The 24,442-nt window shown below is 42.3% G+C and overlaps 1 protein-coding gene across 1 annotated transcript in view; it reads left to right on the forward strand.

The window, feature by feature from the left end:
- The first annotated feature begins 4,777 nt into the window (after positions 1-4,777).
- The window catches only part of NCAM2 (neural cell adhesion molecule 2), a 472,561-nt gene continuing 452,896 nt past the window's right edge, over positions 4,778-24,442 (forward strand). The window contains exon 1 of the mRNA XM_084843540.1: positions 4,778-5,172. Within this exon, the coding sequence (XP_084699666.1) occupies positions 5,121-5,172 (52 nt within the window). The 5' untranslated portion in view covers positions 4,778-5,120. The remainder of the gene's footprint in view (positions 5,173-24,442) is intronic.

A 24,442-nucleotide genomic window follows, 5' to 3' on the forward strand; every position in this document is an offset into this window, starting at 1 on the left:
AGACCGGCTGCCGCCTCTGCCCCTGTCGAAGACCTGACGAACCGCCGCCGGGACCTGTCGCCGGGAGGGACATTCGGGAAAGGTAAGTCCCGTCCGGGGGGGGGGTGCGGGGGGCAGGGGGCGTGTGGAGAATTTCTCCCCGAAACTACTTTGGGGGGCCGAACACGTTGGCACTCGGCCCCCCAAAGTTTCAGGGAGAAATTCTCCCCCATCCCTAATCTAGATATAAATATGGTAGCCCTAAAGTTAATCTCTAAACTGAATCAATGCTTCTGCCGGATACGTTGACTTAAAGGAGGCTTTTCTATGTAAATGAAGGACTAATCTGATAATTTCTCAAATATGAATATTTACTTCGTGTTTGTGAGGATGGGGCGAGGCCAAAGCAGAGTGAAGTGGAAGGAGCAACACTGGAACCAAACTATATACAATGTGACAAAGAGATGCAAAGTCTGGTTGTAAAAATGAAGTCGGGTAAATAATATTCTACTTAATAGCAAATTTGCATGGTTTAGTGATCGCAACATTGTTTAGGAAATATATGAAGAAGTATGTATGGGAAACTTTATCTAAATCAGCCTTCCTCCTATCCTTAACTCGACCTTGGTCTTATTCTTCTGCCTGGTCTGAATAATCACTAGTTCTGTCCCATCTCAAGCAGTATATTTGTCCCTTCCTTGATTGCAGACTCTCTTCTAATAAGTACTTCCTTCCATTATCTTAGTATAATTCTCCCCCTTTTCCTTATCCTCATCCTCGTCATTCCCCTGTTCCCATAGGCTCCCTTTGCAATTAAATTCCCATGACAGTTCTCTTGCTGTTCCACAGTCCAGATCATCATTTTGCCTTCCTCTTCATGTGACATCATTATAAATCCACATGTTATTTTCCCATTCTGCCTGGTACCGATGAGTAGGGATGTCAGAGAATTCCACACAAGTTTTAAAAGGGATCGAATTCTGACAAATCCAATCTGCGGAATCCTCCTTGGAATGGGATGGCCTGGTCGACCTGGACCAGAGCTCACGCAGACCCTTTTTTTTTGTCCGCCGAATGGCGGATTTTACAAAAATAATCACGAAAAGAAATCCATAAATCAGAAATGGAAGAACGTGAACAGCTTTACCCTTTTTACAATAGGCATTTTCCCTGTGACGCGAGGCTTTCTTTCGCTGGGGCTGAGTCATGAAGTCCATGGAAATCCTCCATCTTTTCTGTTTATTGTCTGTGGAGGTGATGAGGTGAGGTCAGGTGAGGTCAGGACAAGTCTGGTAAGGTCAGGACAGGACAGGTGACCGGAAGTTATGTGGGGAATCCCCACGAAGAATTTACCCTTACAGAGACTGATGGCAGGCATGTGAAAAGGATTTTTCAGTATACTTACAGAATTATTTTTGCAAGTGTTGGGAGCCGGAAAAAAAATGGGGGAATCCGGGGCATGCGGACGGTGGAACGGGGCAGCCCTTGGCTCTGCGGAATCCTCGCGGAGTGGAGCTGCTCTGCGCGGATTCCAGGGGGGAGGAATGGACTGCCTCCCCCCCCCCGCAGATTCCCCACAGGAACAGATGGTGGGGAATCCGTACATCCCTACATGAGTAACAGGCCCATATTGGAAACAAAGATAGCAATACTTAGCTCAAAAGTTTTTGTATTTCCTTGGTAATATTGTTGTTGTTGTTTTACCTTCCTCCCTTCAAGTCTCAACTGTCATCCCATTAACATGACCATCTTTGTTCTTAGAGCATACAGATGGCATGCTGGCAAGATTGGACACGGATGCATGATCTCTTGCCTCTCCTCCCCATATACTAGTAAAATTCATTTTGAAAACATAGATGTATGTTTTGAGCTGCTATTGAGATATCTCCCAAAAGTTAATTCAAGTATGTGTGAAGAATCACTAGAACTCCCACAGACCAACATTCTTGTCTTATTTTCACTTAGCTTGTTCCACGTGGAAGGTCTGCTCTCTATTGTAAGGTAAACATCAAGATTATGTGACTATTCAATATAACATTTTCAGAGTATCATGTGTGTTCCCAATTTCAGCTTTATAACCAAGGTGGAGGTATGTTAACTATTACAGGGTGCACTTAAGCCCCCTCCCATTTTTTATTTTTTAGTGTGAATCATTTCAAAAATAGACAGTCATCAGAGATTTCAAGTAATTGGGATTTGTGTCTAATGTGTGTACCAAATGACAGCTTTCAAGCTCGTGCTAATGAGAAGTAACTCTTTGGGGGGTATACTTCCTGCCCCCAAGTTTAGAACATTGTCAGATGGTTTTTAATGAGGTCTGTACTGAACGTCAGGTTTCTAATTTATTTTCTTCTGGATTTGATCAAAAAGCTGTCTGAGGTTCCTAGAGCTGACCCAAAGATATGCACCCAATCCAGCCCTAATTCAGCACAACTATGAGGAAAGACTGAAAGAAATGGATCTGTTTAGCCTGGAGAAAGGAAGACTGGAGGGGGATAACTGCACTCTCCAAATATATCTGAAGAGCTGTTACATAAAAGACTGCAAAGACTTCCCACAGGGTAGGGCTAGATAGCCTTACATTACTGGAGGTAGAGTTTGGTTAAACATCAGAGGAAACTTCTTGACTATGAACACTTTGACAATGGAACCAGTTACTTAGGGGGTGGACTCTCCCTCACTAGACGTCTTCAAGCAGAGGCTGAACAGCCATCTGCTGGGTATGCTTTAGTTCTGGGTTTCCTGAGTTGAGCAGGGGTGGAACAAATGGACTACAGGCTCCGTCAGTGGAGGTTGGTGGCTCCAATGTCAGTGGGCCAGTGAATCCCCTCCGGGTTTCAGTCAAAACCTGTCAGAACTCTAAAGCTAAAGGAGCTATCTAAGGTGCCTTGGATAGCTCCTTCAAAGTTTTGACTGGTTCTGACTGAAAACCAGGGTGGATTCACCACCCCACTGACATGGGAGCCACTAGCCTCCACTGGACTCCCTCCAACTATTATTCCAACCAGGTGTCTTGTATGGGGATACACATCCCCATTTATATCAAGTAGGGCAGGCTGCCACTTCAACGATGCATGGATTGTGATGTGGGTAAACACTGAAGAGCCAGTGTGTGGTGTACTGGTTAGAGTGTTGGACCAGAATTGGGGTGCCCCGGTTCAATCCCCAATAAGCTATGAAGCTCAATGGGTGACTGTGGACTATTCACTAACTTCCTTCCAGCCTAACATAACTCACAAGCCTTGCTGTGGTGATAAAGGGAGGTGGTGGCAGGAACAATATAAGCAGTCTTCAACTCCTTGGAGGAAAGGTGGGGTATACATGGAATAATGAACATGGAGATGTTAATATGCATCCACATTGGTTACCTTGACCACACAGGAGCCTGACTGTGTGGTCAAGACCTCCTGTGCAGCCTTGGAAAAAGAACCTTTATTTGTGGTGTGTCTCGCCAGTCTTGGCCATTCTTTCCACTTTTCCCAGGCCCAGCACTTTCAACCATGTCTAGCGATGATGATGATGAGTTGAAGATTGTGTGACCCTCCCTCTCTGGAGTTGTTTATCTTGTCTCCTGCTCTACCTTTCATCCCTACACGCAATGTTCCCGATCAGAATTCCAATTCAACCCTGGCATTCTCTTTGGACCTCTTATCATCACGTTGGTCATTTTCCACAGACGCTGGTCTCAGGTGGCACGCCAGATGCTTCATCCCTCTCCTTTCTGCCCCCCCCACCGCGAGATGCTTCATCCCTCTCCTTTCTGCCCCCCCCACCGCGAGATGCTTCATCCCTCTCCTTTCTGCCCCCCCCACCGCGAGATGCTTCATCCCTCTCCTTTCTGCCCCCCCCACCGCGAGATGCTTCATCCCTCTCCTTTCTGCCCCCCCCCACCGCGAGATGCTTCATCCCTCTCCTTTCTGCCCCCCCACCGCGAGATGCTTCATCCCTCTCCTTTCTGCCCCCCCCACCGCGAGATGCTTCATCCCTCTCCTTTCTGCCCCCCCCACCGCGAGATGCTTCATCCCTCTCCTTTCTGCCCCCCCCACCGCGAGATGCTTCATCCCTCTCCTTTCTGCCCCCCCCACCGCCCCCAGCCGTTTTGTTTCCTCCTATTCATTTTAGCACCCCCCCCCCACACACACACACACATCCGCAGCAGGAACCTATCTATGCAGCCACTCCCAGCCTTGGCAAGCAACACTCCGCATCTGGAAAGAACTGACACCCCGGTACCCCCCCAACCCACCCACACACACACACGCCCCCTTTGCAGCGTCTCTCCTGCCACAGACGCCAGCCCACGCATGCAGCCCCTTCCGAAGCCGTCTCCCTCCTTCCCCAGCCGCCCTCGCTACAACCTGTCGCGCTGCATATGCATGGACGCTCCCCCATGCTCCCCCCCCACCCGCATACGCGCGCGCGCCTCGGCGCCCAGCTCCTGCAAACTTCCTCTCTCCCGCTCCTCTCCTCTCCTCTCCTCCTCCTCGCCTCAGCACCTGTCCGTTGCTCCCTCTCCCCGAGCGGGGGGCTTCTCCCGCACCTCCGCGCGCGGCCAGAGAGCCGCAGCCCGCTCGCCTTCCCCACGGCAGAGCCTTCGAAACCTGCTCCAAGCCAGAGGAGCCGTTCTGGGGCACCCACGCCGGCGGAAAGGCACGGAGAGTGTCCGCGGCCGGCGGCAACTGACTGAGAGCGAAGCGGCGGAAGAATCCCCCCAGTCCTTCACTCCCGCCGCCGCCGCCGCCGCCGCCGCCTCTTCGCGCTTGTCGAGCTGGGCCGGCTCCTGTCAGAACGTGCGTGCGCGCTCGCGGAGGGATACTCGCCATCCCTTCATGTGTGGAGCGGCTCCTCCTCTGCCGCCGCCGCCTTGATATAGGCGCGCGCGAAGAGGCGCTTGCAGTCGCTTGGTGAGCGGCGCTGGTCGGGCTTCGGGGCTGGAGTTTGTCTCGCGCTGTGAGCGTGTGTGTGTGTTGGGTTGACTGAAGGGCGAGACTTCGGAGCGAGGAGGAGGCGCCGCGGCGGCGGCGGCGGCGGCGGCAGCAGCAGCAGCGACGGCAAAGTACGGAGCCAGAGCGGGCTTTCCCTGTGCTCAGCTTTTCCCAGCCTCGAACTTGGGAACTGTCCACCAGCGCCGGCGCCCGAAAATGAACCTCCAGGCTCTCTACCTGCTCGGATTGTTCCTCGGTAGCGGGCAAGGTAGGAAGGTTTCCCCCTCTTTTCTTTTCTTGTTTCAGCCACCCTCCAGATCTTCCTCCAGATCTTCGTCGTCTTTCTCACGCTGATCAAACAGAGCACCAGCAAATTAACACTTGCAATATCAGTTCATTATCTTTGCATTGGGCCCCCTCTTAAATCTATTTCTCGGAGGGAAGGCCGTCAATTTGTAATCATTTTTTTAAATATATATATATATATATATATATATTTAAAGGGGGTGCAGGAAAGGACGAAGAAGAGAAAGAAAGAGAGATGTTAACTGCAGTTTCCTTGGGAGCTTATCTTTTTCCTGCCCTCTTATTCAGAACAATGATTGCCCTTGTTTCTTCGCAGCGGATTTTTTTTTTTTTTAATGCAGTAAAAGGCATGGGAATGAATGTTAAGTCTTTCTGAATATGTTCATTAATTCAACTTGATTTTACAACAAACAAACAAATAAAATAATAAGGGCGAGGGCAGCTACTGTCGGTGAGATATTTTGGAGCCCTCCTGTCAGTTGGGGAGCATTTTTCCTCTCCTCCTGCGATTCTATAAGGAGAGCTTCTTTCTGTTGGCTTCCGAATTTGTTGTCAGCAGATATTGGGTGCTGTGTCGGATATGCCACATCTGTGTATCTCTGGGTATGCACGCAGCAGTTCTGATGCAAGGCGGTGCATAGCATCTATACAGCCTTGAAATGAATGGCAGTCATATGGCAAGAAATAGCTGAAGAGACAGGTTACACCTGTGTGTGCCCCTGGTTTTCGTCTCTGTGTGTGTGTGTGTGTGAGGTGTAGTGTGTGCGTGTGTGTTTAAATGTATATTCTAGCAGCGCTTCTCTTCAAACAGATTCGACTGTGCCTGTTATGTGCTGCTTACTCCTAGGTTACTTCAGGATTCCACTACTTTTGGTCAGGAGGAGGGAGCGCTGAACTGTGTGAATGTGACACACAAACAGAACCTCTTTGTGCAAATTAACTGCAGCGTTTCAAACTGTTCAGACAAGTTTTTGGCATGACTTAGACTGAGCTAAATTGCTAGAGGAGGTGGCTTAACTGGCTTTGCCCTCCCAGTAGAAGGACTGACGGATTTCATTGCAACTCTCACTAGGCTGAAGTTTAGATATTTTTAAAACCAGGATAAAAGGAAGTGCAGAGGAGAGGAACATGGCAACATATATATATATATATATATATATATATATATATATATAAAAACACATATTTTAAAGGGTGGTGGGGGTGGGATCCAGTCGACTAGGCTTGAATGCATTTTCTAGGTTGCTCTTTTTACTGAGTTGTTTTGTCCAGCAGGGGGTGATAGAGATCTACTGAAATGACTAAGTTTGTTAATTTTGCTCTGAGTTGAGAATAAGACAGAAAGACAGTGAATCTGTCTTCTATCATTCTTCAAGCACAGCTTGACATTTTGGATGTGACTTTTTCAATTTTCTGTTTTCATCTCCGTCCCCATCCCCCTACCCCCCTGCACCTAAGGAGCTAAACCCATGCCATATTATGCAAATAAGATCACGCAGGCCATTCGCTTGCTTCTCTTCTGTTCCATCACACGTTAGGAATTAAGAGCTGCAGTAATTAATATAGCAGGCTCATAAAATGCATGTGTGCAAACTGTTGCACATTTCAAGCCAACAATATAAGGGGCATTCAGAATTGTATTCCACAGAATTCTTCCACATCTGAAGTCCTTGGAATGTAAGGCACTAGACGCTATTGCCTTATCCAGAAATACAGGGGTGTGTTTTTGCTATCTCTGGGTGCGCTCTGGAGCAACTGCAATTAGGAATTCAGTACAGCCTTGAGGATTTTCAACAGAGCAACAGATAGAGCTGAGAGAAGGGGCATTGGAGGAGAGTAGCCTTCAGCCTTCATGTCCACTTAATAAGATAGTTTTTGAGGATTAAGAAATAAAAGCATACAAGTTTACAAATTGTTATTGTTCTTTGGCTGATCGGGGAAGATTATGTATCCTAAAAATGGCATCATTGGGAACACCATATTATTTATTATCATACGCATTGCTCGCTATTCTTCTGGAGAGCCCAGAATGGTTCCCAGGTGGTCTCATATCCAGGGCAAGACCGATTCCTTGGGTCAGATTGTATTCCATGATGGTGACATTTGCAAGGAAGAACTGTCAAGATAAGTTGTATGTTCGTTCATCTCTGAAGGTCTTTTCTGCATGCACTGTGCTTTACACTGTTCTTGCATCCCATATCCACACAGCAATCATGCAAAATAGAAACTTACCCAAGCTAACTGGATCAAATTAGGGATCTGAACCGTGATTTTCTAGGTCCAAATGCAACATTATTGTTATCTGCCACACCATACAGCCCTTTTAAATCTGTGTAAATATACATCTCTGTTTGGAGTAATCCATCTCACCCATACCTACATACACAAATTGACTTTCTATTGTGCAGTATTCAAGCAGCTTAGTGGCAGTGATAAGTTACCTACAGCTAGATAAGTTCCTGAACAGCTGTGCTGTTAAAAAGGTGGTGGGCAGTAAGAACTGTTGTTTAACAACCTTCCTCAGATAATTAAAGGCAAGAAGGAAGGAGAGAAACATTGTTCATTAATTTGAAACATAATAATCTTGGGCAAAAGAAAATAACTGAGAAGAACTGGGAGGCAATTTGGAGCAATTTCCTTTAGAAAAATATAAGAATTATTTAGGAGAGTTATTAGCTTTGGCAGAAAGACTGCTATGTACACTTATCCAGAATTTTAGAATCCCTTCTCTCTCTCTCTCTCAATATCTGAAAGAAGTGGGAGCATATGGGAGGCACAGATAAAATAGGCAGTAATCACTGGGGTCATTTGCTTTCAATATACAAACCCCCAAGGTTCAGGTTTTATGCTGGCAATATAGTTGTTGTGGATTTTATGAACCATGATTGAAGCGTATTGCTTTGGGAAGCATCGTATTGTTAAGACTAGTGAAAGGATAGCGTATTTCTTTTTAAGCCATGAAAATATTTGAGCTTCTCCAGCGAGGTGCTCAAAATGACAGAAGAGAAAAATGGACAAACCTAAGTGCTTGTCAGTGTCCCAATTAGATAAGAAGGCCCCAACATTCCCACTCTTAAGTTTCATCAGAGATTAAGAAATTTCATTCTACAAGCAATATCCATAAATATATGGACATTAAATGTATCCAAAAGTATGTTCTACAGCCATTTGAGGTGTTGTTGTTGTTTCTGGTAATGCTTGAAAACTGTCTAGATAATTAAAGTCCTTGTGGAAATGCCAACATCTATCCCAAAGCTCTGAAATAGTTGATTTGCACTACTTAAGTTGCTCTTATACCATGTGTGCAAAACTTGCATTGAGAGCAGAAGTTTAACCTATTTCATCAATATAAACAGGTGTACTGATTTACAGAGGAACTGGGAATGCACCTCAGGATCTCATGGTGTTTAATTTTAATGATTATTTGGAATTTTACACTATGCATAGTTTTATGATGGGATAAGGACATAGGTTCTGTACAGTGGATGAAGTACTAGTGCCCCACATTTTGAACTTCCTGCTGTACACTATGATATGAGACAAAGAAGTTATTTTGTAAAATGTACCTATGTATAGTGTAGCTCTTCTCTGATACTTCCATCACCACCACCTCCTGACATACAGCACTTGTTTGCAGGCGGTTCACAACCAATCAGCAACATCTCTTAAAAAGAGGCTGGACAATTGTCAGCCTGTAATGTTAGAATAAGATTGAGAAATTGTAGGAAGCCACTTTGAAAATGGAATTCTGTCTCTGTCTCTCTCTGATTGAACAAAAGAATGGTCTTGTCTAGAAATAACAGTGTTGATAACATCACCAGTAGTTACTTAAATTTCACACAGATTGCCTCCCTAATCTCCGGCCGCTCAAAAAATGGTAGCTACTCCAGCTGCTTTTACTTTGATGAACAACTGATTGGCAAAACACAGAGATACCGTCTGATAACTTGTCAGGTCTTTTATTCCTCCTCATTATATTTCTCTAAAACAACAGCACAGCATAGGCGAGTCACCTCCTACACTCCTTCCTGAAAAGAGAATTGGGTTGATGCTGGAAGGTAATTATGGAGGATGTTAGTGCCAAGTTAAGAGTACTCTGTTGGCTGAAAATAAGAACATTATGCCCCCGTTTATGTATGTATATATATATGGAAGTGTTTACTGTGTGCTTGAAGGAGGATAAAGAATAATTACAATCAGTAGGAGAAAGTTGTATTTCAAAAAAAGAGGACTTTCTTTACTAAAAAAAGAAAAGTATTAGTGTAGAGTTTTACAGTTTAGTCAATGGGAATGAATACTAAAGAGCTTTGGCTATTGGGCAGTATAGAAATGCAATAAATAAATAAAAAAGTTGGCTTCAAACCATACACATCAGCTTAAAATGCTTGCTTATAGTGCCAAGGGAGATGTTAGAATGTTAATTCTGTTTTGGTTGGTTTTGATGGGAACCTGTATGGAATTTTTAGGACTCTGTTAGTGAATGGATAAACATGCTTGGTATGAGAATAAATCTCCTACAGAATTAATGTCAAGTTGCAGGTTGAATCTTTCTTTAAGGCACAGTTTTATTCATTTTATTTATTATTTATCTAGTTTTTATCCATTCCATACCAAGCTTTCTGAGTGGTTTAGAACATAGTAAAGCCATAAAGCCACAATTAACAATAAGAACAAAAAATAATAAATACTACATCTTGGGCAATGTACTCAGCTTTATGTAAAAGTCAGAGCCAGTACACACAGTAGGTTTTCTGTAGTGGCAAACAGTCCTAAATCTTCTTGTGCACGCACTTGCATGTACAAAGAAGTATTTGGCAGCAGTTTCTGTGAGAGCTGGTGTTGCCTGTATTAATAATTGTTAATCATTGTTCAGTTTACACAGTACATTGTCCATGTGAGTGGATACCTGGGCGTGGACAGGAATTCTTGTTTGGAGAATGTGCAAAAAAGTGTTCAAGTAGGCCTAAATTGGACTAATTCAGCTGTCATATCAGAATCTCTACATATACTTGCAGAGAAGATTTGGGATCAGAGACGTTTCCACCTCCATTTTGCAGAGACACCCAATTTTCTGGACAACCATCCCTTCTTCACTGATCTATGAACCGCTCCTACCATGCCCAGTTACGTTTTAGCTGCTGCAATCAGACAGGGAGATTTAGAAGATGTCTTTCGTATTAACTTGTCAGTAGTATCTGCTATTTTAGATGCAACAGTGGGATGCCAACCGAATGCAACATACTTTCTCCTCAAAACATGTTTTGGTTTTTGTGTACCTAATTTTCAATGACAGAATAGAACAGAACTCAGCATTAGCGTCTTTCTTCAGATTTTTTTTTTAAAAAAGTGAAGCAGATTCAACAATGCCATTTTTTTACCCATTTCAACACATTCACCCTTTTCAAGAACCTAAAACTAGTGGCATTTGTTCAACAGCTTTCAATAGTTACTTTTTTAACTTACCTATTTTTCTTTTCTCCTCCTCCCCTCTCTACACACACACACACACACACACACATACATGCATCTGAATAGGTACTCATCTGAATAGGATGAATTCAACAAAAGCATTTGTTCTGGAAGTTTGATAATTGCTTTCTAATCTCCTTCTCTATTCTGAAGTGGAGAAAAATCTAGAAGTTCATGGTGCAGCCTCTGTGCTGAACATTAGGGCTGTACATTTTGAAGTACAGGTACACTGAACTCTGTTCTAGTAATCAGGTCCTTGATCTTAATGGATTTTTTTTTTCTTTCATGCAACCCAGTTTATTTCTTCCTTTCTACAAATGATGCAAAATAAAGCACTTCATGACAAACTCAGCTATGCAATGTTCTAGATACGGTTATTTGGTACTGATAGTTGTTCATCATTTTTGTGCATGTGCATCTTATAGAAGAATGCATTTTGCTTTCAGAAAGATCTCAGGAAGGAACCTCTCAGAAAGGTAACATAAAGGCCTGGTTTCACTGCAGTGGTGTTGTGTTCCAGTTACCTCAGATATCCCAGAAACTGGAGGACAAAATAGAGCTGTGCACAAGTGGCCTCTCAAGATTCTCCAGCATATTTGTGGGCAGAGAAATGGGGGGGGGGGAATTTCACCGAATTTCTCCTAGAGGAGGAGACGTTCTCCAACAGTTTCTCACAGATAGGGCTCACTACTGGCAGGGGTTGCAGCACAGGTTCTTTCTTTTTTTCCTAAGGGTTTTTGATTTATTGCACTGCTTCTATAGGTGGCAACAGCATCAACTGTTTTCTGAGGCAGAATTTTGAATTTCTTTTGGTGGTATTTTTGAGCTTGCCTAATCACTGAGAGGTGGCTGAGGGTGCTGTGTGTGTTTTCTCCCTCTATTACACATCTTTCCATTGGCCTGCAGCCTCCCTGTACTTTCTTAACTGAAAAAGCCCCATGGGAGGAATTGCCTCACGATGTCTTCCTCATGATGGCATTAACTGAAGTGCAGGAAGCCGAGGAGGCTACAGGCTGCCAGAGAAATGACTGTACGATGACAGACAGGCCACTTGCACACACGCCTCAGCCACCTCATAAGTATGGTAGGCACAAGAACCGCAAAGCCAAACCATGAGAATTTCTCCAAAATTTCTCCTCCTTTGAATTTCTTTTCGAAAGCAATTTCCTTTCTATCAAATTGAATGAGAATGGTCGAAAAAAATGTGGGACAAATTTTCAGCACAGCACTAGGACAAAGAGGAAGAGCAGCAGTGGAAGGACTTGTGCCGGGACCCTGCTCATTATTCCCTGACTGGCCAATACACAGTTGTTTATATTATCAACTGCTGGATTATTCATGTATTGTACACTGTACTTCATATACACACAGGTTTCATACAATAATTGTATGAGAAGTGATATCTTTTCTGTAATACTTTTGCCAATTAGTCTCTTGCAAGGCACAACTAGAAATGCAGTACATTAGTTTGCAATCCTTCCTTCGTTGTCTGTTTTTAGTTGTATATAGTGTAATTTGTCATAATCCTAATTATATCTTTTCCACTGTTAATAATGCAAGTGTTTTCAAAAAGTTGTTTGACGTCTTAATTTGATAGCATGGAATGATCTTCTGTGAAAGTTACCGTACATTCAGCCATAATTCATTTGGACTATACCAGAGAAAAAGAAGCATCCATGCCTTCAGTTGCTCCTCCATCTCTAACTCTGCATACCTCAGTGCAAACGTTTGAAAATAAAGGGTAAAATCCAATATAAGTCCTACTTAGAGTAGACCCATAGGACTTACATTAGTCATGAGTCACTTAAGTCCCATTCATTTCAGTGGGTCTACTCTAAGTATGATTTATGTTGGATTTTACCCAAAGCTATCTTCAAAGGTCTCTAAATAAAAATTATAAAGTCATTATACCTACAATCACTTGCAGCTATCTTTTTCTGTATATTTCAGCATTCAAATAATTATTCTTCAACAAGAATAACGAGATGTTTTGACTTGGATTCCTGCATTGAGCAGGGGGTTGGACTCGATGGCCCCTCCAGCCCTACTATTCTATGATTCTAAGAAAAAAATCATAATGGGAAATTGTTTTTCTTCTGAAAACTGTACTTCTATTTATTTTTAGATATGTCAGTGAGCAATACAAACTCACATGCCTTTAGTCTCCTGCTTTAAACACAAGACACACCTCAAATCTCTTCCTGCACCAAGTTCCAAACATAAATGTAAATACAAACTTAACACATTTCAGTGCACTGATTGGTTATTATCAGTAAAGCTAAATATGGATTGGACCATACATAATGTAGAGGTCACCTTTTCTCAGTCCCCCCATTATATCTGAGAGCTTGGTCCTGTGGATTTTCTTAAACTGATGATGCAAGTAATAGCTTGGCATCCTATAACATAATTATGAACCAAGTGCCAGAGAAATGGGAGAGAACCAGCTGGCCCTTTTCCCCTTTCCAGGAAAATCTTATTTAGTGCTAGTAATGGCAGATATGGCTCACAAAGTTTGATACTATGCTTCATTCCTTTTATGGGGCAAAATGGCAAAACAGCTGTAACTCAGGAGCCTGGGAGAAGTCCTGCAAAGCTATACTTATTGAGGTGTGCTGTGCTGGCCCTGGTATTGACACATGATGTTCTAGTCCTAGAATGAAGGTCTGACAGCTACACTGAGATCGCAATGCCTGTTACTGACTGCAGTTGTACAATATTTGAGCTTTAAGATCAAAGGCATCCTCTTTACATTAACATTTTTGTACCAAATGTTAAATTAAGGGCAAACAGCAGCTGCTTCAAATTTATGGGACTCTTTTTCTCTGAAGTCTCATTAGAGTTCCAGCATAACTGTATTGCATTTAATTGCTGCATGACTTTTGCAGCCATTAGGTACTTGGGAATTAGGTACATCGAGCTAGCATCTTCCTAGCTACACTACAGATTTAAATGAGTTTAACTATACTCCCTCTTCTTGGGGAACTCTGGGAATTCTAGGGGTGTGTGTGTGTGTATGGGACAGAGTGAACTATGGATTTCTATCAGAATTGTTGGCACCTCACCAAATTACAATAATTTGTATTCTTTCATAGATGCCATGTTAATTAAATAACCCAGTAAAAGTTTGCAGCATAAACAGACCATATTTCTAATTCATCAGAATAGAATACATACTGCGTAAAAAATACATCTAGGAAATACAGTCTCGTGAACTTAATACTTGTTTGGCATCTGAAGTTCTAATCTTGCGAGGTTGCCTTTAACAGCATTATACTGTATGAATAGTAGTAGTAGCAATAGCGGCAGTAGCAGCAGTAGTAGTAGCAGTATAATATTGCTGGTGGTAGCAGTGGCGATAGTGGCTTATGTGATGATGTACCAGCCACACTATTAATATGCACCTGTGTGGATCACTGCCTTGTTGTGGCGAAGAGGCTTGCATAACTCAGTGAAGCCATAAGCTATGCCGTGCAGGGCCACCCAAGACTGAAAGGTCATGGCAGAGAGTTCTGACAAAATGTGGTCCACTGGAGAAGGAAATGGCAACCCACTCCAGTATTCTTGCCAAGAAAACCCCATGGAACGTATCACAAGGCTAAAAGATGACACCGGAAGATGAGCCCCTCAGGTCGGAAGATGTCCAATATACTACTGGGGAAGAGCAGAGGGTATTTCCAAGTAGCGCCAGAAAGAGTGAAGCGGCTGGGCCAAAGCCGAAAGGACACTCAGCTGTGGATGTGTTCGGTGGTGAAAAGAAAATCCGATGCTGTAAAGAACAATATTGTTTAGGAACCTGGAATGTCAGATCAATGAATCAAGGTAAGCTGGAGGTGGTCAAACATGAGATGGCAAGATTGAACATCGACATCTTGGGAATCAGCGAACTAAAATGGACAGGCATGGGAGAATTTAATTCAGGTGACCATCATATCTACTACTGTGGGCAAGAATCCCTTAGAAGAACTGGAGTAGCACTCATAGTCAACAAAAGGGTGGGAAAAGCAGTACTGGGGTACAAGTCCTGCCAGACAAATCTGATCTCATTTTTTGATCAAGTCACCTCCCTTGTAGACCGTGGGAATGCTGTAGACATCATATACCTCGACTTCAGCAAAGCTTTCGACAAAGTGCCCCATGATATCCTGATGAGCAAACTAGCTCGAAGTGGGCTAGATGAAACAACGATCATGTGGATCCACAGTTGGCTACAGAATCGGACTCAAAGAGTACTTATCAATGGGACCTTCTCAAGCTGGGGAGAGGTAACGAGTGGGGTACCGCAGGGCTCAGTCCTGGGCCCAGTGCTCTTCAATATTTTTATTAATGACTTGGAGGAGGAGGTGCAGGGAATGCTGATCAAATTTGCAGATGACACAAAATTGGGAGGGATAGCTAATACTTTGGAAGACATAAACAAAATTCAAAGTCATCTGGATAGACTGGAGTGCTGGGCAGAAAACAACAGAATGGCATTTAATAGGGACAAATGCCAAGTTCTGCACCTAGGAAAAAGAAACCAAATGCACAGTTACAAGATGGGGGATACGTGGCTCAACCACACTACGAGCGAGAAGGATCTTGGAATTGTCGTCGATCACAAGCTGAATATGAGCCAAGAATGTGATGTGGCTGCAAAAAAGGCAAATGCTATTTTGGGCTGCATTCATAGAAGCATCGCTTCCAAATCCCGGGAAGTACTAGTTTCCCTCTACTCAGCACTGGTTAGGCCTCATCTGGAGTACTGTGTCCAGTTCTGGGCACCACACTTTAAGAAGGATGCAGACAAGCTGGAGAGGGTTAAGAGGAGGGCAACAAAGATGATCAGGGGACTGGAAACAAAGCCCTATGAAGAGAGACTGAAAGAACTGGGCATGTTTAGCCTTGAGAAGAGAAGACTGAGGGGAGATATGATAGCACTCTTCAAGTACTTGAAAGGTTGTCACAGAGAAGAAGGCCAGGATCTCTTCTTGATCATCCCAGAGTGCAGGACACGGAATAATGGGCTCAAGTTACAGGAAGCCAGATTCCGACTGAACATCAGGAAAAACTTCCTGAGTGTCAGAGCAATACGGCAATGGAACCAATTACCTGGGGAGGTGGTGGGCTCTCCCACACTGGAGGCCTTCAAGACGAGGCTGGACAGCCATTTGTCAGGGATGCTCTGACTTGGATTCCTGCATTGAGCAGGGGGTTGGACTCGACGGCCTTGTAGGCCCCTTCCAACCCTACTATTCTATGATTCTATAATCTGAAAAACGATAGAATGATCTCAGTACGAATCCAAGGCAAACCATTCAACATCACAGTAATTCAAGTCTATGCCCCAACCACTGATGCCGAAGAAGCTGAGGTTGATGGGTTCTATGAAGACCTACAACACCTTCTAGAACTAACACCAAAAAAAGATGTCCTCTTCATCATAGGGGATTGGAATGCTAAAGTAGGAAGTCAAGAAATCACCGGGATATCAGGCAAGCATGGCCTTGTTGTACAAAATGAAGCAGGACAAAAGCTAATAGAGTTTTGCCAAGAGAACACGCTGATCATAGCAAACACTCTTTTCCAACAGCACAAGAGACGACTCTACACATGGACATCACCAGATGGTCAATATCGAAATCGGATTGATTATGTCCTTTGCAGTCAAAGATGGAGAAGCTCTATACAGTCAGGAAAAACAAGACCTGGAGCTGACTGTGGCTCAGATCATGAGCTTCTTGTTGCAAAATTTCAGCTTAAATTGAAGAACGTATGGAAAACCACTAAACCATTCAGGTATGACCTCAATCATATCCCTTATGAATATACAGTGGAGGTGAGGAATATATTTAAGGGATTAGACCTGATAGACAGAGTGCCTGAGGAACTACGGACGGAGGTCCGTAACATTGTTCAGGAGGCAGCAACTCAATCCATCCCAACGAAAAAGAAATGCAAGAAAGCCAAGTGGCTGTCTGATGAGGCTTTACAAGTAGCTGAAAGAAAGAAAGCAAGCAAAAAGCAAGGGAGAAAGGGGAAAATATATCCAACTGAATGCAGAGTTCCAGAGAACAGCAAGGAGAGACAAGAAGGCCTTCTTAAATGAACAATGTAAAGAAATTGAGGAAAACAACAGAATGGGAAAGAATAGAGATCTTTTCAAGAAAATTGGAGATCTCAAGGGAATGTTTTGTGCGAAGACGGGCATGATAAAGGACAAAGAAGGCAGGGACCTAACAGAAGCAGATGAGATTAAGAAGAGGTGGCAAGAATACACAGAAGAACTTTACAGGAAAGATCTTAATGTCCCTGATAGCCGTGATAGTGCGGTCACTGAACTTGAGCCGGACATCCTCGAGAGTGAAGTCAAGTGGGCCTTAGGAAGCATTAGTAACAACAAAGCTAGCGGAGATGACAGCATTCCAGCTGAGCTATTTAAAATCCTAAAAGATGCTGCTGCTAAAGTGCTGCACTCAATATGCCAAGAAATCTGGAACACTCAACAGTGGTCACAAGACTGGAAAAGGTCAGTTTACATTCCAATTCCAAAGAAGGGCAACGCCAAAGAGTGTTCAAACTACCGCACAATTGCGCTCATTTCACATGCCAGCAAGGTGATGCTCAAAATCCTACAAGCTAGGCTTCAGCAGTATGCGAACCGAGAACTACCGGAAGTACAAGCTGGGTTTCGAAGAGGCAGAAGAACTAGAGATCAAATCGCCAACGTTCGCTGGATCATGAAGAAAGCAAGAGAATTCCAGAAAAACGTCTATTTCTGCTTCATTGACTACGCTAAAGCCTTTGATTGTGTGGATCACAACAAACTGTGGCAAATTCTGAAAGTGATAGGAGTACCAGACCACCTTACCTGTCTCCTGAGAAACCCGTACGAGGGTCAAGAAGCAACAGTAAGAACCGGACATGGAACAACCGATTGGTTCAAAATTGGGAAAGGAGTACGACAAGGCTGCATATCGTCACACTGCTTATTTAACTTATATGCAGAGTACATCATGAGAAACGCCGGGTTGGATGAATCAGAGGTCGGAATTAAGATTGCCGGGAGAATTATCAACAACCTCCGATATGCAGACGATACCACCCTAATGGCAGAAAGCGAAGAGGATCTCAAGAGCCTCTTGTTGAGGGTGAAAGAGGAGAGTGCAAAAGCTGGTTTGAAACTCAACATTAAAAAAACGAAGATCATGGCATCTGGCCCCATCACTTCCTGGCATATAGAAGGGGAAGAAATGGAAGCAGTGACAGATTTTACTTTCTTGGGCTCCAAGATCACCGCAGACAGTGACTGTAGCCATGAAATTAAAAGACGCTTGCTCCTTGGGAGGAAAGCTATGGCAAACCTAGACAGCATAGTAAGAAGCAGAGATATCACCTTGCCGACAAAGGTCCATCTAATCAAAGCTATGGTTTTCCCAGTAGTAATGTATGGCTGTGAGAGCTGGACTATAAGGAAGGCTGAGCGCCGAAGAATTGATGCTTTCGAACTGTGGTGCTGGAGAAGACTCTTACGAGTCCCCTGGACTGCAAGGAGGTCAAATCAGTCCATCCTAAAGGAAATCAACCCTGACTGCTCATTGGAAGGACAGATACTGAAGCTGAAGCTCAAATGTTTTGGCCCCCTAATGTGAAGAGAAAACTCCCTGGAAAAGACCCTGATGCTGGGAAAGACTGAAGGCAAAAGGAGAAGGGGACGGCAGAGGATGAGATGGCTCGATAGCATCACCGATGCAATGAATATGAACTTGAGCACACTCCGGGAGAGAGCGGAGGACAGGAGGCCTGGCGTGCTATGGTCCATGGGGTCACGAAGAGTCGGACACGACTGAACGACTACTGAACAACAACAAGTGCAGTTTCCATGAATGTGTTCCCATAAAATCTGAAGTCAAAGGGAGTTTTATTTACAGTTTGGTTGTTGTGTACCATACTGATCACAGTTATATAGCTATGATAAAGTGGAATAATAAATGCTTAAGAGCCTCACGGGAATCAAGATGCAGGTATACTCAAATAAAACTCACAACAGAATAAGGGATTGACTTCTGGTATAGGACTGAATTGTGCCTTTCCCCTCCAGGTCAAGAAACAGCTGCGTTTATTTTCAGGCCAATATGAACGAATTTCTGAGCCCACTACTCACAGTTTTTGTTCTCTCAGCCTATTTATCTGGCTGTTACGGGAAAGAAAGTGGAAGAGAGAAAGTTTCCTCTGGGAAATGTAGTTTTCCCAGTGGCTACTGAGATATCATATACCATATATCATCTCAATAAACGTTCTACCAACCCTGTAAGGCAGGACATTTTTAGTATGATTGCCATATCCCTGTTTTTATTATTAGTTCATCCAGTGGTTCAGGACCGTACTAGGCATACAGTGCAGTTGTGTGTGATCCTTGTAGTATTTCAAAGGTATGTGTGTCAAGACAGCACGCTGGCTTATGACAGCCTTGGAATATAGTCCACTGTTGCTACACACTAGAACAAATGAAGCCATAGCAAAGATCTGCATAGAGAACAGGTCATGCAGAGATACAAATATACAGCAGAAGAAAGCTTCGAAGACTCACAGGGGAACTTAAATAGAAAACTTGCAGATTAAGAGAGCCAGTGACTACAAGTATAGAGACAAACTTCCAGAGAGATTGACAGGTGCAAAGGGAGACCCACAGTTACAGAATGACCCACAAATATAAAAATATAAAATAGAGAGACCAACATAAAGATACCAGCAGACTCAAAGACTGACACATAGAGAGCCCCACAGTCTGACACACAGAGAGAATGACATATACAAATCACAGAGAGAGACCCACAGATCGAAAGAAAGAGAGAGATCCATGCAGAGACCTAGAGAAAGACATCCAGTAATATACAGATCTTCCCCCCACCTATGTGCTTCTATTGGTTAAGTCTACCCAGTATGCAAACAGCCATTTTCCTTTTGGAAAGCAGCCTCCCAGAATAAATCTGCCAATCACATTAGCTATATTGGCTAATATAAAAGCATTTCCTTTTTCCTCAAAAGCCCTATCTGACAGGCTTTGAAATACTTCCCAGTAGATCATCTCCTGTTTGAAAACAAACAAACATGGAAATTTTTAAAATTTTATTTTAATTTCAGTGATGCAAATTACATACAACAAACACCCATAACAGCAACAACAGCAATAACAACAAAAACAGAAACAAAAAGTAAAAAAGGGAAAAAGGAGGAGAACAAAATCACAAAAATCCTAAGATATGCACAGGAAGCTTCTTAGTATCTGTTGCAACATTAAATAATAGGCTACATCAGGAATCATTGCCATTTAGGCTATATAAATATCAAAATAAAATCTATTAATTTTGTATTTACTACTTCTCTGATGACAAATCTGTCAATATGTCTTTCCAGTACTTCAACTTGATGCTCTGGAGGATTATATAAGGAGTTTTTTGTGTTTATAAATAAGATAAAGGAGAACCGGATTTCTTCAAAATTGTCCATATATCTTTCTCCTTTTACATATTTTACTTGTCAGTTTTTTCTAATAAAGCTGTTATCCAGATTCTGTTTAACCAATTACACTCCATAAGACCATTTAATTTTTTCCATCTTTGAGCAATTTCAGATCTAGCTGCAGAAAGGAGGAATCCAATCCAATCTTTATGTCTTAATTGATCATTTTGTCCAGAAAATATGGTCAATAATAATAGCTCGCCCTGGAAATGTATTGTCTGATTCGTTATTCGTGATAGGAAAGAGATCACTTGTTCCCAAAAGGATTTCACTATTGGGCACTCTAGTCACGTATGTTTAAGTGACCCTCTTTCACTGCACCCCCTCCAGCAAGTCGTGGATATATTTTTACAGAAGCGTGAGAGTTGGACAGGGCATAAGTGCCATCAATGTGTCACCTTCAGCACATTTTCCTTTGTCAAAGCTGATATGGATCTATATGGAACAGAGGTCCAGATCTTGTTCCATTTCTCCTCCAGAATATTTATATCTAAATCTGATTCCCATGCAAGTTTAGAACCGCGTGGTATCCCAAATTTAGCTTCGATTAACCAATTATATATGCCAGAGACTTGGCCTCTAGTAATATTAGTAGTGGTGACACAATAGTTTTCACAAATAGAGCCTTAATGATCCATTAGTTTGATAAAGTTTTTTACCAAATAAAATAATTTGGTATTTTTGGTGCCATGAGGCCCCTAAATTCCCTAGTTTATTATCAAGTTGCTCTATAGTTAAGGGCTTCCCATTAACAAACAGATCTGTTAACCTACATTCTCCTGTCTTTCTGTTATGCAAATTAATCAAATTCATCTGGAAAGGAAAAATCTGGATGTAAGAGAATTGGAATTAAAGGTGATGGCTGTGAGGCTAATATTTTTACCCATTGGTCCCAGGTTTTCAAAGTGCATAATAGAAATGGATGATTAATTTTCCGAATTCCTTTGGCTTTCCAAGGTAAAAAGGGCAACGTATTATAATGTGGACAAATACCATTGACTTCCATAGATACCCATTTTGCTGTATCATCCTCTCTAATAAAATGTATCATATTTTTTATTTGGTATGAAGCAAAATACATGTCCAACCTTGGGACAGCTACTCCTCCTTTTTTAGTATGTGAATATCAAATATTTGCTAGAAATCATCATTTTTGTTGTTGTTTAGTAACAAAGTTTTCTAGAATCTGTTGCCAGATCTTCGTTTTTGATTGTCCTGGATATAATGGAATTGTTTGGAGACAAAAAAAAAAGAATCTGGAAAGTATATGTGCCTTGAATGCAGCAATTTTGCCTAGTATTGATAAGTTAAGGATTTTCCATTCACTCATCTTGTTTTTTATCCATTTAATTAATGGATCATAATTTCTGTACAATAACTCTTTCAAATCTTTTGTTAATATAATTCCCAAGTATTTAAGACTAGAAAAACAGAGGTAAATCAATTAAGTTCTTAATTTTATACTGTTCATTTATGACTTTGCACAATTTATTTTTAGGTCAGAATAAAATCTGAAAGAGTTGATAATCTTTTTTATCTGTGGTAATACTGCCCTTGAGTTTGTGAGAAATAAAATTATATCATCAGCATACATATTTATTATATATCTCCGACAATATGGGGATTTGGAAACCATATAATTTTTTGTAATAACCAACAGATTTAATATACCAGCACAAAGGAAGACCCCTGAAATATTGCTGATTTTTTCAGTCATAATATCGAACAACAGCTTCAATGTAAAATCTTTAAACTGCTATATCTCAGCATTTATTACTTATTTATAATACTTACATATCACTTAATATAAAATCTATAAGCAGTTTAGAAGCTATAATCAGACTTGGGCTTTTATTCATTTGTTTGTTCATATGGGGCAGATTACACACACACACCAAGTATATTATCCATGTCAGACAGATAGGATGAATCATCTTTCTTTGCTTTGCTTTATATAAATACGTTTTTCAAGCATTATAAATCTAGAGACCTTGACTATACAACGAAGAGTCTTGTGATGCCATTTTTATCATGGCATGCCCATAAATTTCATCATGGCATACACATTTTTATTATGGCATCATAAATTTATCATGGCATACCCATACAACCACTTTTGAAGCTGTATACTTTATTTAATTGTACTGTGCTTATGAAGCCTGTGACACTGAGTGGCCAAGTTGATTTGATGGCCAGTTTAAAGCCCATCTTGAGTGAAGGACGGAGAGGAGACATTCTCTGCTTTGCTGGAATTTTAACACAGGGGTGGCTGAGTACTGGGAAAAACATGCAGAGACGCTAAAGAAAAGGAAACCTAGACAAGGCAGTGAGGCTGAAGACAGATCCAGAATAGGCAATGGACCATGAAACAAGAATTTGAAGGAGGGGTAAGTGGAGAATGAGTCTTGAGGAAAAGAGCAGACTGGATAAAGAACCGAAGGAAGAAAGGATTCATGAGAGAGCAGATTCTGAAGAAATTTTGCCGAGCAGTGTGATCTGTATGTTAAGGGAGGGAGGAGAGAGGAATGCTCAGCAGGGTGGTCAAGACATAGGTTTGGGTCATAATATAAGTTACTGGAAAAGGAAGCGAATGAAGAGGAAGCTACTGGAAGCTCCTCTCTCCTGTAGTTTCCCTATAGCCACCCTGTAGCTCCCATGTAGGGCTCTTTGGGGGGTTGGTGGGGGAGAGTCCTGAACAATGTGAGATGGGCAAGGGGTGCTACTATGGGAGTGGGGAATCATACAAAATTGGGCTTCGATTCTAAGATTGGTTAACTTTGGGATGTTCACAGAAGAACTTCCCCACAGCAGATCACCATGTTCCATCCCACATTATTCAGAAGGTCCCCTGATCCCCCAGAGGAACTTTTGGGGGATTGCAGGTGGCTGCAGAGAGAAGAAAGAAACAACACACTTTCCTTCTGTGAACTTCCTTACGTTAACTTATCTTTGGATCCAAGCCATAGCAATAAAAGTAAGTGGGATAAAATAGGCAGTTGCTTAAAAGCAGGACCCAAGGAAACAATGGGTAGGGGAGACATGTTGTTGAAGACAACAGGAATCAACAACTACAGAAAGGATGAGGGCCAAATTTAGATAGCATGGAGAGACAGAAATGACTGTATTGCAGTATTACAGCCAAGGGGGCATATAATTGTACAGGCCAAGGGGATAGAGGGAGCTTTAGAGTCTTGATCAGCCTTTCCCAACCTGGTGCCTTCCAGATTTGTTTGACTAGAACTCCTATCATCCCCAACCATTATGGCCACTTGTTTGGGCCAGTGGCTCTCAGCATGGCTACCAAGGACTACTGGTAATACTGGCTGGGATGATAGGAGTTGTACTTCAACACAGCTCGGGGACAGCAGGTTGGGAAGGCTGGTTTAGACCTTAACAGGGAATTCTGACACAGACAGCTTCTACTGCCACTGCAGGATTGTGACCAGGCAATTTTTAGGGAACAGCATGGGTCAAGAAGCCATGATGGTGGTAGAGCTGAACACCACATTTTGTGATTAGAAAGAACCAGATCATTCTTTGTCTGTAGGCTTTTAGTCATTATTGACTATATTAAATGCATTTTTCCTCTGTGCATGTAGAATCAAACCAAAACGGATCTGTAAAGTGCTAAAGACAGATATGCTAATGCTGCACTTGTTTCTGGGAACATCCGATCTTAGCTTTTCACATTCAGTCATTTGTAATCTGGATTTGTTGATGCCAAGGATATGCATTTTAGGGAAAGGGAATTTGGACGTATCATGTGGGTTTTGTGGCTTAGTTTATAGTTTAATAATACAGTTTAAAATGGTTTCAAGATGTTCAGTATTCAAATCATGTTGCTAGTCATTGAAGCATTTGGGCTAGGTGATTGCATATTAAATGGCTTTGTGCCATTTATGGCAGTTCCGGGCTCTGATTCCAACAACTGCTAAGCGCTTGGATGGATCTTACCATAGATTTGCATTTGATTTCTGTAGCTGTTTTTGCTCACATGTTCTCTGTACTTCTCGGATCATGGTGCAAAATTATATTTGTTTTTAAACTGTGGTATTTTTACAGGATTGTTAATAAAATGCTGTTGGTATAACCCAATTTTAACTCTTCTAGCTCTGTTTGCATGTACCGTGCTGCTAGAAAAATGGAAGCTTTTAAAATAAATCAGTTTTGATATAACTGAGTTTGAATCATGCATTGTTTCATTGTTTTTTTACTCCCACTGTCCAACATTTATATGGGTTTTTATTTTAATCATATGTTGT

The sequence above is a fragment of the Heloderma suspectum genome, chromosome 3, assembly GCF_057233095.1.
Source record: "Heloderma suspectum isolate Gila_16-S chromosome 3, 16-S_ref, whole genome shotgun sequence".
NCBI lineage: Eukaryota > Metazoa > Chordata > Lepidosauria > Squamata > Helodermatidae > Heloderma > Heloderma suspectum.